This window comes from Cebus imitator, unplaced genomic scaffold (assembly GCF_001604975.1).
Source record: "Cebus imitator isolate Cc_AM_T3 unplaced genomic scaffold, Cebus_imitator-1.0 Scaffold182, whole genome shotgun sequence".
NCBI classification, from domain to species: Eukaryota; Metazoa; Chordata; class Mammalia; order Primates; family Cebidae; genus Cebus; species Cebus imitator.
This window is the reverse complement of record NW_016107497.1, coordinates 2,067,027-2,080,979: the sequence shown is the minus strand read 5'-3', so window position 1 is coordinate 2,080,979 and position 13,953 is coordinate 2,067,027. Positions and strand designations below refer to the sequence as shown.

At 34.2% G+C, this 13,953-nt stretch overlaps 1 protein-coding gene across 1 annotated transcript in view; it reads right to left on the bottom strand.

Moving 5' to 3' along the window:
- The window catches only part of CNTN5 (contactin 5), a 1,396,301-nt gene that overhangs the window by 834,955 nt on the left and 547,393 nt on the right, over nucleotides 1-13,953 (bottom strand). The window contains exon 3 of the mRNA XM_017545918.2: nucleotides 4,251-4,375. Within this exon, the coding sequence (XP_017401407.1) occupies nucleotides 4,251-4,305 (55 nt within the window). The 5' untranslated portion in view covers nucleotides 4,306-4,375. The remainder of the gene's footprint in view (nucleotides 1-4,250; nucleotides 4,376-13,953) is intronic.

Below are 13,953 nucleotides of genomic sequence, written 5' to 3'. Positions count from 1 at the left end.
AGAAAGGAGAAAGGAGAAAGGAGAAAGAAAGGAGAAAGGAGAAAGGAGAAAGGAGAAAGGAGAAAGAAGAAAGAAAGAAGAAAGAAGAAGAGGAGAAAGAAAGAAGAAAGAAGAAAGAAGAAGAAAGAGGAGGAGGAGGAGGAGGGGGAAGAAAAAAGAAGAAAGAAGAAAAAAGAAGAAGAAAGAAGAGGAAGATCAGGAGGAGGAGGAAGAGGAGGAGGAAGAGGAGGAGGAGGAGGAGGAGGAGGAGGAGTCAGATTCTTTGTCATATTCTGATTTTTCTCTTTGGATCCTCTGACCTACTACTATATATATTTTTTTAATTTGCATACATTAAACTTCACTCCATGCTGGAAAGTTCTAGTTGGTTTTGATAAATGTGTAATGTCTTACATCCATGATTATACAAAGTTGTTTCAACACCCTAAAAAACATCATTTGCTTTGTTTATCCATTCAACCCTCTCCCTGACCCTGTCAATCACTGATCTGTTTATAGTTCCCATGGTTTTTCTCTGTCCAGTGGTTATGTAAATAAAACCATACAGCATGTAGTTTGTTTAAACTATCTTCTTTCAAATAGTCATTTGTATATAGAATCTATTCATATGTTTGTGTAGTTTGGTATTGGTAATTCATTCTTTTTTATCATTTAATAGTATTCCATTGTATAGAATTCCATAGTTAATTCACTTATTGAAGGACATTTTTGTTGTTTCCAGTTTGGGGTTATTATTAATAAATCTCCTGTAAATACTTACATGGTATTATTTGTGTAGACATAAGCTTTCAAATCAGTTAGGTAAACACCTAGATGACTGACTGTTTGATCATATGACAAAACTATGTTTAGCTTTATAAGAAAGTGTAAAACTGTCTTCCAGAATGGCTATACTATTTTGAATTCTCACTGTCAATGAGAGTTCTCATCAATCTGTATCTTCACCAGAACTTGGTATTGTTTGTATTAATTTTTATTTATTTGGATTTCAGCCATTTTGATGTGTATATATCATTGTTGTTTTAATTGTGAATTCATTTTTAATGTAAGGTTGCATGTCCTTGTGAAAGTTGCCAACCTTTTGTGACCATCTGTAGTGAGCCTTCATACATAGTTATATAAGAGTTCCTTTCTGCTTCTCAGTTAAACACATCCAAGACAATCCATAGATTGTCAAATGATGAATAAATAAAGCAAATATGGAACGCAGTCAGGGTATTCTTTTATTTCTTCAGTTAGTCTTTTTGGTTCAAAGAGCACCAACAATGTAAAATGTGCTCGTGATCTTCAGCTCATTTTCTGTAATGTTAATTAACTCAGTGTGCCAAACAGGCCCATAATGTGACACTCATATACAACTGAAAGCAATAATCAGTGAAAATGAAACAATAAAACACTAAATAATAAAATAGTGAGATCAATATAGAGTGTTAAGCATCAACCAAGGAACAAAAGCAGAATAGGGGCTCTACCTCCAAAATAATATGATAAAATGAGGATGAAGGCAAAAGAAAGATTTTGATCATAATTATTCTTAATAAATGATCCATTCAAGTTTCCTAAACAGTTTTATTTTAAACAGATTTCTACAGCAAAAAAGAAAATTCCTCTGTTGAAAAAAGCAGCTGAATATTTGTTCCACATTAAATGCAGATATGATGATTAAAGATCAAATCCCATGTAACAATTATAGATGACCTTTGTTTTCAACTTTTCTTTCTGCTTTGCCTATAACATTTGAAAGACCACTTGTAGCTAAACTCCGCCTAATTATTTCTGTCTTCCAATGCTTCCTTTACTCCATGAAAAGAACAGCAACTTGATTCCAGTTTAGCTGGAAATCTAGCTATCATGGACCCCATTATCAGGCTGAGTTTTTTTGTTTTCTTTAAACAACCACAGTATAATTGTTCTTTTGCAGTGACTGTTAATGTGAGGAAATAATATTGGACCAGTACAAGAAAATGAAACTTTACAGCATTATTAGAGACCACTACTTTCTTTCTTCCTAGCATTGTCAGATTAATAAATAAAAGCACCGAACAACTGTTAAATTTAGATTCCAGATAAAATGAAATAAAATATTACATGGAACATACCACAACTAAAAACAAAACAACAACAACAAAAACACTTCTTTTGAAATCCAGATCTGACTGGGTGTCCTTTATTTCTCATCTTGCAACCCTAACTCCATCTCCATCCGTTGGCTTATAAGTTCAAGAGGAAAATGATATTGAGAAGATAAAAGACAAAAAACTGAGATCAGCAGGAAAGACGGCAATTGTAATAGTGCACAAAGAAGAGGAACCCAACATTGAATAATATATCTGAAGATTCTGGATTTCTTTTTTAAGTAACCATAATATTCGTGAATGATGATTTTCATTTAACTCTTCATGCCTTTGAAATATCTTGCTTTTTCATGTCATAGATGAGAGGTCTCTACCAATATTTCATAGAGGTCTCATTTTTTCTTCCATGTCTCTTATTAAACCTGTTTCCTCAGTAAGCAATGTGTTGAACATATGATAGTACTAATATATAAATAATTACATGGTGTGTTGTTTTTGCAGTTATTTAATTACTACTATTGCAATAAAAAACACTTTTATATATCTTTTAAAAGCATTTAAATAAGTGTAGGTATGCTGCAGATATTGCATTCATTACATAACATGTAATTTATATAACCAAAATACTAAATTTATTTCTGAATATAAAGAAATTCTTTTAGATTTCAAATAAGGTTTTGGAGCATAAGCTGATTATCAGGTGAAGCCTGCCTTTTTAGTTATAAGGAAGATTCATATATCACACATAGTTGAAGTTACACTTTGGTACATTACAAACAGTAAATCATGTATAAAGGCTAAATAATAAATATTGTAAAGCTATAATTTTAAAATATAGCTCAATGATTTTAAGAAGAGTTTATATTTATTTCTATTTGTGTTTGTTCTTTTATCAGTTCCTTTTTCTTTAGACAATCTGCAGTTTTCTTCATGGTATACAATATGGGAAAGATTTAGTTGACAGGAGAACGTGTTTAATTCTTTGAAATAAAGAAACTTAGTATAATCAATTAGATATTTTTGTTGCATAGTAATATAACCATATTATATTATGGTTAAGGCTATTTGTGGTCACATGTAAATAATATGCAGGTTCTATATCTTCATATAGCTTTGTATTCTATATTATCCATATGATAAATATATATCATATACATCTATTACCCTCATATATATGCATATATGTGTGGTACATATATGTTTTTATATCAATATTTGCGTAGAGTACTGAATGATCATATATACCAAAATGAATAGTCTATTTCTATAAACATTATATTTAGTATAATTAACACATTAAAATATGTTTAAAATGAAAGCAATCTTTTAATCTAAAATTATCAGCTGTTATATTTTATTTCAGACTCGCTTACCATAGACTAAATTTAGCCCACAATATAGGTACTGATTTAAATGTAATCAAGCTGTAAATATTACATGCATAGCACTTAAATCATGACCACAATTTAATTTCTAACCACTCTTCAATTAAAGCAAATAAGACCTGATATATTAAATTTTAGCATTATGATATTATTACTCCAAAGATTAAAAACTTTCTTTTTCAGAATAAAATATCTCATTTTAGAGTCAAGATATAGAAAAATAAGTTTAATTAAAACAAAGTCAGAGAAGGTGAGACAATCAGGAAAAATGCATTGTGTTAGAGATGACTTTAGATAATGTGTTATATATAATAAAGTTAACCTGATTCTGGTTTTATATGGTGAAATTTAGCACTGTAATGAGACACTTTTATAACTAGCTGCTATAAAATATATGTTTATTAACATACATATACATTTATATGCATAAATATATGCATATAAGTATGTGTATATGTGAGATATATATGTATCTGGTGTGTGTGTCTGTGTGTGTGTGTGTGTGTCCCCAAGTCTTCCGACAGCAAGAAGGTTTAGATTGCAAATGAATGTCAACAAAGTAAATACTTATTTTATTAACATTTATAGTGTACCTTATTATACTGAATCACATATGACATTTTGCAATGCTAACAGAGGCTTAAGGGTTGCTGCCTTTCTCTTGTTGAAAAGTATAAATATTAATATAAATTTAAATGATACCTGAGGATATTTTGTAATGGAGACCTTGATATATATTGGGTATTTTGATACTTAGAAAATAAGATAATTAATTAGCCAAGCATTTTACCTGAAAGACACGTGGCGACTGAAAGAAACAGCATGAGTTTCCAAGAGGAAGCCATCCTGGGTCACTAAAATCTTCTGTGTCTCAATGTGTTCAACAGCTCTGGTGTTTCCTTATTAAAGTGTGCCCTGTTTGAGATAGATAACAATTTTCTTCAACAGAGAAAATAAACAAAAAAGCAAACAAATACAAACAAATGCAAAAATCTCCTAATAACATGAAAAATAACTATCAGTGCAAAGGTCAGATTAATATGCACTAGAATAAAGAACAATAATATATTTCTGTTAGAATTCATGTACTATACAACACAAGTACTTAGAAAATGTGATCAACTTTTCTTTTCACATTTATCTACATTGAATACTCCCTTACAGATAGTAAAAACATCAGGTTCTAATGGGGGTCATTTTTCCTCACAGGGAATGTATAATAGCTGTATTTATTGCCTTAGTCAAATTATTGGACTAGAAAAACAGGGTAGAGAAACCAGTTATGTTAATATATACTGCTTTGGTCTAGAACATAACTAATGATCAGTGGCCAAGTGATTTTACACATTGTGCCCGTAGCTCATCAAAACCACCACAGGGAATTTTTCTCATTTAATTATTAATGTCAACTTCTTTTGTTTATAACTCCTATGATTATCTGTACTGTGTTATAGTTCCCTCCTTTGGTGAATTATTTCTTTCAGCATCTTTTGCTAGCTGGAACCAAAGGGAGAAAAAGGATTTTTATGAATATTTAATGTTTTTGTCTAATGCCATTTTGATAAAGATAACTAGTATAGTACATTAATACACTTTGGTTTCTTTTTTTTTTTTTCCCCGAATGATACAATAAAAATGAAAAGAATATAAACTTCTAATGCTAAACTTTCTGCAAGAACTTGACAAATATATATTGGACATTTCTATAATACACAGGTACCTCCAGAATTTTCAGATGTCAGCTATGTTCTTCTTGGCCCAAAGCTGTTCAGTTGAGAAATAATTGTACAGTATGTCAATGATTTTTGAATAATAATTGCCTTCTTGGTACCTGGTCCCTCCTTACAAATTTAAAAGTCTATGTTATCTCTACATTTTAAGAAACATCTGAAAAATGTTTTTAGACACTTTTTTCCCCGAGCTACATCATAATTAATATAGTTATGTCAAACAAAGGAATTTATTGTCAGTACTTCTACCTGAATGAAGTTAGTTACATTTGATTCAGAATTTTAAGTATAAGTATTGGTAGTCTATCTTAACTTTATATTTGGGGATCATTAATGGAGAAGAAAGTTAAGGGTAATAATGGTTAATTTATTTATAATGAATAAACAAAATAAATTTTTCATCATTTTCTCTATTTTCTGAGTAAATATCCGAAATACATACAATTTGAAGCACTAAATAGCAACCTCATAGCTAATTTTGACAATTTAAAACATCTTGATTATTTATACACTTCTTTTTACTAGAAAGGAAAAGAAGAAAATCAATGTCTCACACATAATAATTGGAGAGATTAAAGTTGTCAGAAGTACGATTATAACACATGAGAACTGGACAGCTGAGTTAGTCAATTTTCAATTCATGATCAAATTGACCTTTTTTGAAATTGTGAATTCTGAGAAGGTAATACAGCTTTGGCTTAACTCATTTTGATGAGCTTGTGCTCGGTCCTGTACTCCCCAAACTGGTACTTCCCTCTCTGTTTACAATGTCCTAAGGTCCTCTGATGTTCTAAATATTCTTCATAAACAAATACAAATGTTATTACAACCCTTACAAGCTGTTTCTGGGACTGTTAAAGGGAAAAACCATACACATTTACATGCATAGACATACACAGGTTGAGAGCTATGAAAAGGAGAACTGACTCATGAAGATAGCAAGAGAAAACGGGCACAGTAGCAAAGGATCATCAGTCAAATTTCAAGAAGTTATTGGTCTTAGATAAAGAACTCATTTTTGAGTGGAACAGTGTGGAAAGACAGACAAGGAACACATGGATAAATAAGTCAGTGTCAAAGTGTGAGACACACTCTGAAGAAGTTAATAAAGGGACAACCTGTGACCAGAGGATAGAAGGGGTGATTTTTGCAGGAATCCATGTAAAGCACTCTTATAAGATGACATGTAGGACATTATGAAATAACCTTTATGTATAAACTCCATGCACATTTTTCCTGTTCTCAAATATAAATGGTACACTGAATTTGATGACCAAAATAACTTCCTTTATATTAAAATCTCTTATAAGTGAAGAAGTATGTGTGAGAGTGTGTGTGTGTGTGTGTGTGTGTGTGTGTGTGTGTGTGTGTGTTTCATTTTCAAGCATCAGTGCTTGGTCCTTAGGGCATAAACAAAATAATATTTCTTAAATACACACAACATAATATTTCTTAAAAAGTCATTCTTTTTAAGATACAGAAATTACATTCTTTATTTTTACTCTCTTCTCTTTCTCTCCCTTTCTGCAGCTTTCTGATATTGTGATTACTATTTTGTGCTTTTTCTATTGACAATTTGGAGTTGTATACATTTATATAGCACAATGTAATGCTTTGATACTGGTATAAAATATGTTATAACTAAATAAAGCTAATTAAGATTTATATCACCTCACTTACCTATCTGTTTTTTATGATGAGATATCTGATATTTGTTCCCTTTGTTACTTTAAAATTATTTATTTTATATATTACATATAAAAATTATATATTTTAAAGTAACAAAGGACATTAAGCTAACTAACTTAATGAAGGACATTAAGCTAACTAAAATAACTCTATTGAATAAAATAAAGAGTAAATGAAACAATCTCTAAAATTCTGAAATGTGTAAACTTTTTTATATGCTTCTTTTGAAAACATAGTTATCCAATGACTTTAATAAAATCCCTGCACCAAAGTAATATAACAATATAAATAATTACACATGTATTAGATTCCTACTAGATGCAAGGTTAACTTACAATCAGTGAATAAATTTACCAAAGCAGAGAAGGAGGTGTATTTGGAAATGCCTTTTTGCCTACTAGTTTAATGTATCAGTTATACATTAAACTGCTGTGCACTGTGAGATTAAAAAGCCACAAACAGGAATTTGGAAACTACTAATTAGATTTTTTTAAATCTCACATTTAAAAATAACATTTCAATTATTAGAATATATACTTATTATCAACTATGGCATTCAAAGAACAATGTATGAAATGACATCACATTTCTTGGCATTTTTCTCTGAATTATTGAAAATATTTGCAAGTGAAGTACACTAAGTAGATCACAATGGTAGGATTCAGTCATAAATTACAAAAAATAAATGCATTGTGAGTTTGACTGCATGTACAAGTACTTAAGCATTACACTTTAATTGGACTGAATATATGTCTATGAAATAAGTCAAGTAATAATAGTATCTTTCTACTTGGTTACAAGTTAGTCTTTTAAAAAGGCAAGTTGTTATGGGTGCATATGTCTGCAAATTGAGAGAGAGACAGAAGGATAGAATGAGCAAGAGAGAGAGAAATATCTATTACAGACTACTGGTTTCTCCAATTCTACATAGTTTGGCCCAAGGCCATATGCAATCTGGTCATTGCCTAACTTTTTGACTTCATCTTCTAACATTTTAGACTCACTCCATTCCCACAACACTGACTTTTTTGCTGCTCCTCAAGTATGCTGAGCATTTATTGTGTCTTCTGCCTGGACCTCTCCAACATCAGTTTTTTCCATACCTTAGAGTTTTAAATCACTGCAGACTGTTCTTTCTAGAAGCCTCTCTGGGTTACCATCCTTAAAATAGCAAGCTCCTCCTGTCAGTCCTGTCACTGATTTTTCTTACATTTGCCCTGCTTATTTTTATTCTTAGCAATTATCAGTGCCTGAGGTTATATTAGTCTATTTACATCTTAATTATCTTTTTCTCCTACTAGAATGTCATATCCATGGAAGCAAGGATTTTTGTCTTGTTTATCTTTATAGAACCAGTATCTAGAACGCTGACCACCATAGAAAGTATTCAATTAATATTTTTAGGCAATAAGTATTGAATAAACTGAAGTCTCCAGGAAATAAATTATTTGGCATAATATAAAATAAAATAAAATAAAATAATAACAAACTAGCCAGATGCATGGATCATGCTTGTAATGCACTTTGGGAGGCCAAAGCAGGCAGATCACTTGAGGTCAGGAGTTTGAGACCAGCCTGGCCAACATGGTGAAACCTTGTCTCTACCAAAAATATAAAAATGGGCTAGGTGTGGTGGCACTTGCCTATAATATCATCTACTCAGGAGGCTGAGACATGAGAATCACTTGAACCCAAGAGGCAGAGGTTGCAGTGAGCTGAGATTGTGCCACTGCACTCCAGCCTGGGTGATGGAGTGAGACTCTGTCTCAAAAAAAAAAAAAAAAGAAAAGAAAATCTCAAATGTTTCTTAGATTTTCACACTATATTCATGTGCTGTATAATAACATTTCAGGCAATTACAAACTGCATATATGATGATGTTCCCATAAGATTGTAATTTTATTTTTCCTGTTCTTTTTCTATGTTTAAATACACAAATACTTATTGTGTTAAAATTGCCTACATTATTCAATACAGTACAGTACAATGCTGTACAGGTCTGTAATGTAGGAACAATAGGCTACATTATAGCCTAGATCTGTAGCAAGCTATACCATCTAGGTTTGTATAAGTAAACTCTACAACATCCACACAATTATCCACACAATGATTATATCTCCTAAGAAGACATTTCTCAGAATGTGGCTCAGTCATTAAGGGATACTTGACTATACTAATAACAACTATCATTTGTTAAATAAATTACAGGCAGTGTGTTAACCACTTTACCTACACATCCTCTAAGACAGCATTTATTGATGAAGCTAATTTGCCCCAGGTCACGCAGTTAGTAAGCAATGTTAACCCTTCAGCTACATCATTTCTTACAAGATTCCACAGCAATCCCTGAGAGAGATTAGACCACCTTGATTCTGACACAATTGGGACTGATATTCAGTTAATAAAAGATCCTTAAAAAACAATTCACCAGCAAGAGGTCCCAAGATGGCTGAATAAGAGGCAGCTCTGGAACGCAGTTCCCAGTGAGAGAGATGCGGAAGCCGAGTGGTCTCCACAATTTCAAACGAGGTACCAGGTTCATTTTGTGGATCTGGTTGGACAGTGGGTATAAACCAAATAGAGCAAGTTGAGGCAAGATGGGGCACTGCTCCACCCAGGTGGTGCATGCAACCAACTGGAGGACTGGGGGATCTCCCATGCTGGGACTTCAGTTTGGGTACAGTGCTCCACCCAAGCCCTCTACAACCCACAGAACAGGAGATCTTCACCAGGCTGAAAAGCCTCAGCAAGCTGCCTGAACAGGGCAGAATAGCAACTTCAGCCGGAGCCAGAGCTGTCAGCATAGATCTAGGTGGAAGCACTGGCAGATGCTGAGAAAGCCAAAAAGCCAGCAGGACAGAGCTACCTGCCCCCACCAGGAAAGAAGGGGAACTGAATGCAGGGAAACAGGCCATACAGCAGGAAGGGTCTCCCCCGACAAAGCCTAGCAGGCTAAAAAAACTCTTACTTCAGAGTTTTGCACCCAGAACATCAGTTAGAGAGTGAACAGGAACAAACAAGCTCTGTGGGGGGAAAGGGCAACCGCCATTGCAGAAGGTGGCCTAATTTTCCTGAGTAAATATAAGATGCAGAAAAAATATGCAGCAGCAATTTGTAGCAGCCCAGCAGTGCCTCTGCAGGCAGACAAAGGAAAGACCACCTCCCCAAGCAGTTACCGGAGATCAGACCTATATAAATTCAACAAGAAGGGAAGAATTGAGTGCAAGAAGGATGAAAACATCAAAAACCAGAATGCCTCTCCCCCACCATGAGATCACAACTCCTCACCAACAAGGGAACAAAGCAGGATGGAGAACGAATTTGATGAACTGACAGAACCAGGCTTCAGAAGGCGGGTAATAACAAACTTCTCTGAGTTAAAGGAACATGTTCTAACCCAATGCAAAGAAAATAAAAACCCTGAAAAAAAGGTTAGCCGAAATGCTAACTAGAATAACCAGCTTAGAGAAGAACATAAACGACTTGATGGGGCCGAAAAACAGAGCACAAGAACTTCATGAAGCATATAAGAGTTTCAATAGCTGAATAGATCAAGCAGAAGAAAGGATATCAGAGATTGAAGATCAACTTAATGAAATAAAAGGAGAAGACAAGCAAAGAGAAAAAAGAGTGAAAGGAAAAAACAAAACCACCAAGAAATATGGGATTATGCAAAAAGACTTAATGTACGGCTTGATCGGTGTACCAGAAGAAGGTGGGGAGAATGAATCCAAGCTGGAAAACACTCTTCAGGATATTATCCAGGAGAACTTCCCCAGCCTAGCAAGGCAGGCCAACATTCAAATACAGGAAATACAGAGAACACCACAATGATACTCCTCTAGAAGAGCAACCCCAAGGCACATAATCATCCGATTCACCAGACTTGAAATGAACGAAAAAATGCTAAGGGCAGCCACAAAGAGAAGTCGGGTCACCCACAAAGAGAAGCCCCTCAGACTCATAGCGAATCTCTCGGCAGAAACCCTTCAAGCCAGAAGAGAGTAGGGGCCAATATTCAACATCCTTAAAGAAAAGAACTTTCAACCCAGAATTTCATATCCAGCAAAACTAAGCTTCATAAGTGAAGGAGAAATAAAATCCTTTATGAACAAGCAATTGCTGAGAGATTTTGTCCCTACCAGACCTGCCCTGCAAGAGCTCCTGAAGGAAGCACTAAACACAGAAAGGAAAAACCAGTTCCAGCCACTTCAAAAAAGAACCAAATGGTTAAGGACCAATGAGGCAATGAAGAAATTACACCAACCAAAGGGCAAAACAACCAACCAGTAACAATATGGCAGGATCAAATTCACACATAACAGTATTAACATTAAATGTAAATGTACTAAATGCCCCAATCAAAAGACACAGACTGGCAAACTGGATAAAAAGACAAGAATCACAGGTGTGCAGTATTTGGGAGACCCATCTCATATGCACAGACACACACAGACTCAAAATAAAGGGATGGAAGAAGACTTACCAAGCAAATGGAGAACAAAAAAAGCAGGGTGGCAATCCTAGTCTCTTATAAAATGGACTTTAAACCAACAAAGATCAAAAGAGACAAATAAGGGCATTACATAACGGTAAAAGGATCAATGCAACAAGAAGAGCTAATTCTAAATATATATGCACCCAATACAGGAGAACCCTGATACATAAAGCAATTCCTTAATGACCTACAAAGAGACTTAGACACCCACACAATAATAGTGGGAGACTTTAACATTTCACTGTTAACATTAGACAGACAACGAGACAGAAAATCAACAAGGAAATCCAGGATTTAAATGCAGATTTGGACCAAGCAAGCTATAGAGATGTACAGAACTCTCAACCCAAATCCACAGATTATAAATTCTTCTCAGCATCACATCACATTTCCTCTATAATTGACCACATACTTGGAATTAAATTACTCCTCAGTAAATGCAAAAGAATGAAAATCATAACAGTCTCTCAGACCATAATGCAATCAAATTAGAATTTAGGATTAAGAAACTCACTCAAAAACTGCACAACTTCATAGAAACTGAACAACTGGTTCCTGAATGTCAAATGGATAAACAAGGAAATGAAGGCAGAAATAAAGATGTTCTTCGAAACCAACAAGAATGAAGACACAACGTAACAGAATCTCTTGGACACATTTAAAGCAGTTTCTAGAGAAAAATTCATGGCAATAAATGCCCAGATGAGGAGAAAGAAAAGATCTAAAATCGACACGCTATCATCAAAATTGAAAGAGATAGAAAGGCAAGATTAAAGGAATTCAAAAGCTAGAAGAAGACAAGAAATAACTAAGATCAGAGCAGAACTGAAGGAGACAGAGACACAAAAAAATCCTTCAAAAATTTAACAAATCCAGAAGCCAGTGTTTTGAAAATATCAACAAAATATATAGACCACTAGCCAGGGCAATTTAAAAAAAGAAGAATTAAACAGATGCAATTAAAAATGATAAAGGAGACATCACTGCTGATTCACAGAAATACAAACTACCGTCAGAGATTACTACAAACAACTCTATGCACAGAAACCAATAATTCTGGAAGAAATGGACAGATCACTGGATACTTGTACTCTCCCATGACTAAACCAAGGGGAAGTTGAAACCCTGAATAGACCAATAACAAGGGCTGAAGTCGGGGCAGAAATTAATAGCCTACTGACCAAAAAAAGTCCATGTCCAGAAGAGTCCACAGCTGAATTCTACCAGACATAGAGGAGCTGATACCATTCCTGTTGAAACTATTCCAAACAATAAAAAAGAGGGAATCCTCCCTAACTCTTTCTATGAGACCAACATCATCCTGATACCAAAATCTGGCAGAGACAAAACTAAAAAAGAAAACTATGGGCCAATATCCATGATGAACACTAATGCAAAAATCTTGAATAAAATACTGGCAAACTGATTGCAACAGCACAACAAAAAGCTTATCCAACATGATCAAGTAGGCTTCATCCCGGGGATGCAAGGCTGGTTCAACACACACAGATCTATAAACGCAATTCACCACAGAAACAGAACCAAAGACAAAAACCACATAATTATCTCAATAGATGTAGAGAAGGTCTTTGGCAAAATTCAACAGCACTTTATGCTAAAAACTCTCAATAAACTAGGTATCGATAGAATGTATCTCAAAACAATAAAAGCTATTTACAACAAACCCACAGCCAATATCATACCGAATTAGCAAAAATCAGAAGCATTCCCTTTGAAGTCTGGCACATGACAAGGATGCCCTCTCTCACCACTCTTATTCAATATAGTATTGGAAGATCCAACCAGAGCAATTAGGCAAGAAAAAGAAATAAAGAGCATTCAATTAGGAAAAGAAGTCAAATTGTCCTTCTTTGCAGATGACATGATGGTATATTTAGAAGACTGCATTATCTCAGCCCAAAACCTCCTTAAGCTGATAAGCAACTTCGGCAAAGCCTCAGGATAAAAGATCAATGTGCAGAAATCACAAGCATTCCTATACACCAAAAACAGACAAACAGAGAGCCAAATCCTGAATGAACTCCCATTTACAATTGCTACAAAGAGAATAAAATACCTAGGAATACAACTAACAAAGGAGGTAAAAGATCTCTTCAAGGAGAACTACAAACCACTAATCAAGGAAATAAGAGAGGACACAAACAGATGGAAAAACGTTCCATGCTCATGGTTGGGAAGAATCAACATTGTGAAAATGGCCATACTGTCCAAAGTAATTTATAGATTCAACATTATCCCCATCAAGCTACCAATGACCTTCTTCATAGAACTGGAAAAAACCACTTCAAACTTCATATGGAACCAAAAGAGAGCCCACATAGCCAAAATAATCCTAAGCAAAAAGGAAAAAGCAGGAGGCATCATGCTGCCTGACTTCAAATTATACTACAAGGCCACAGAAATCAAAACAACATGGTACTGGTACCAAAACAGAGACACAGACTAATGGAACAGAACAGAGAACTTGGAAGCAATGCCACACATCTACAACTATCTGATCTTTGACAAACTGGACAAAAACAAGCAATGGGGAAAGGATTCCCTGTTTAATAAAT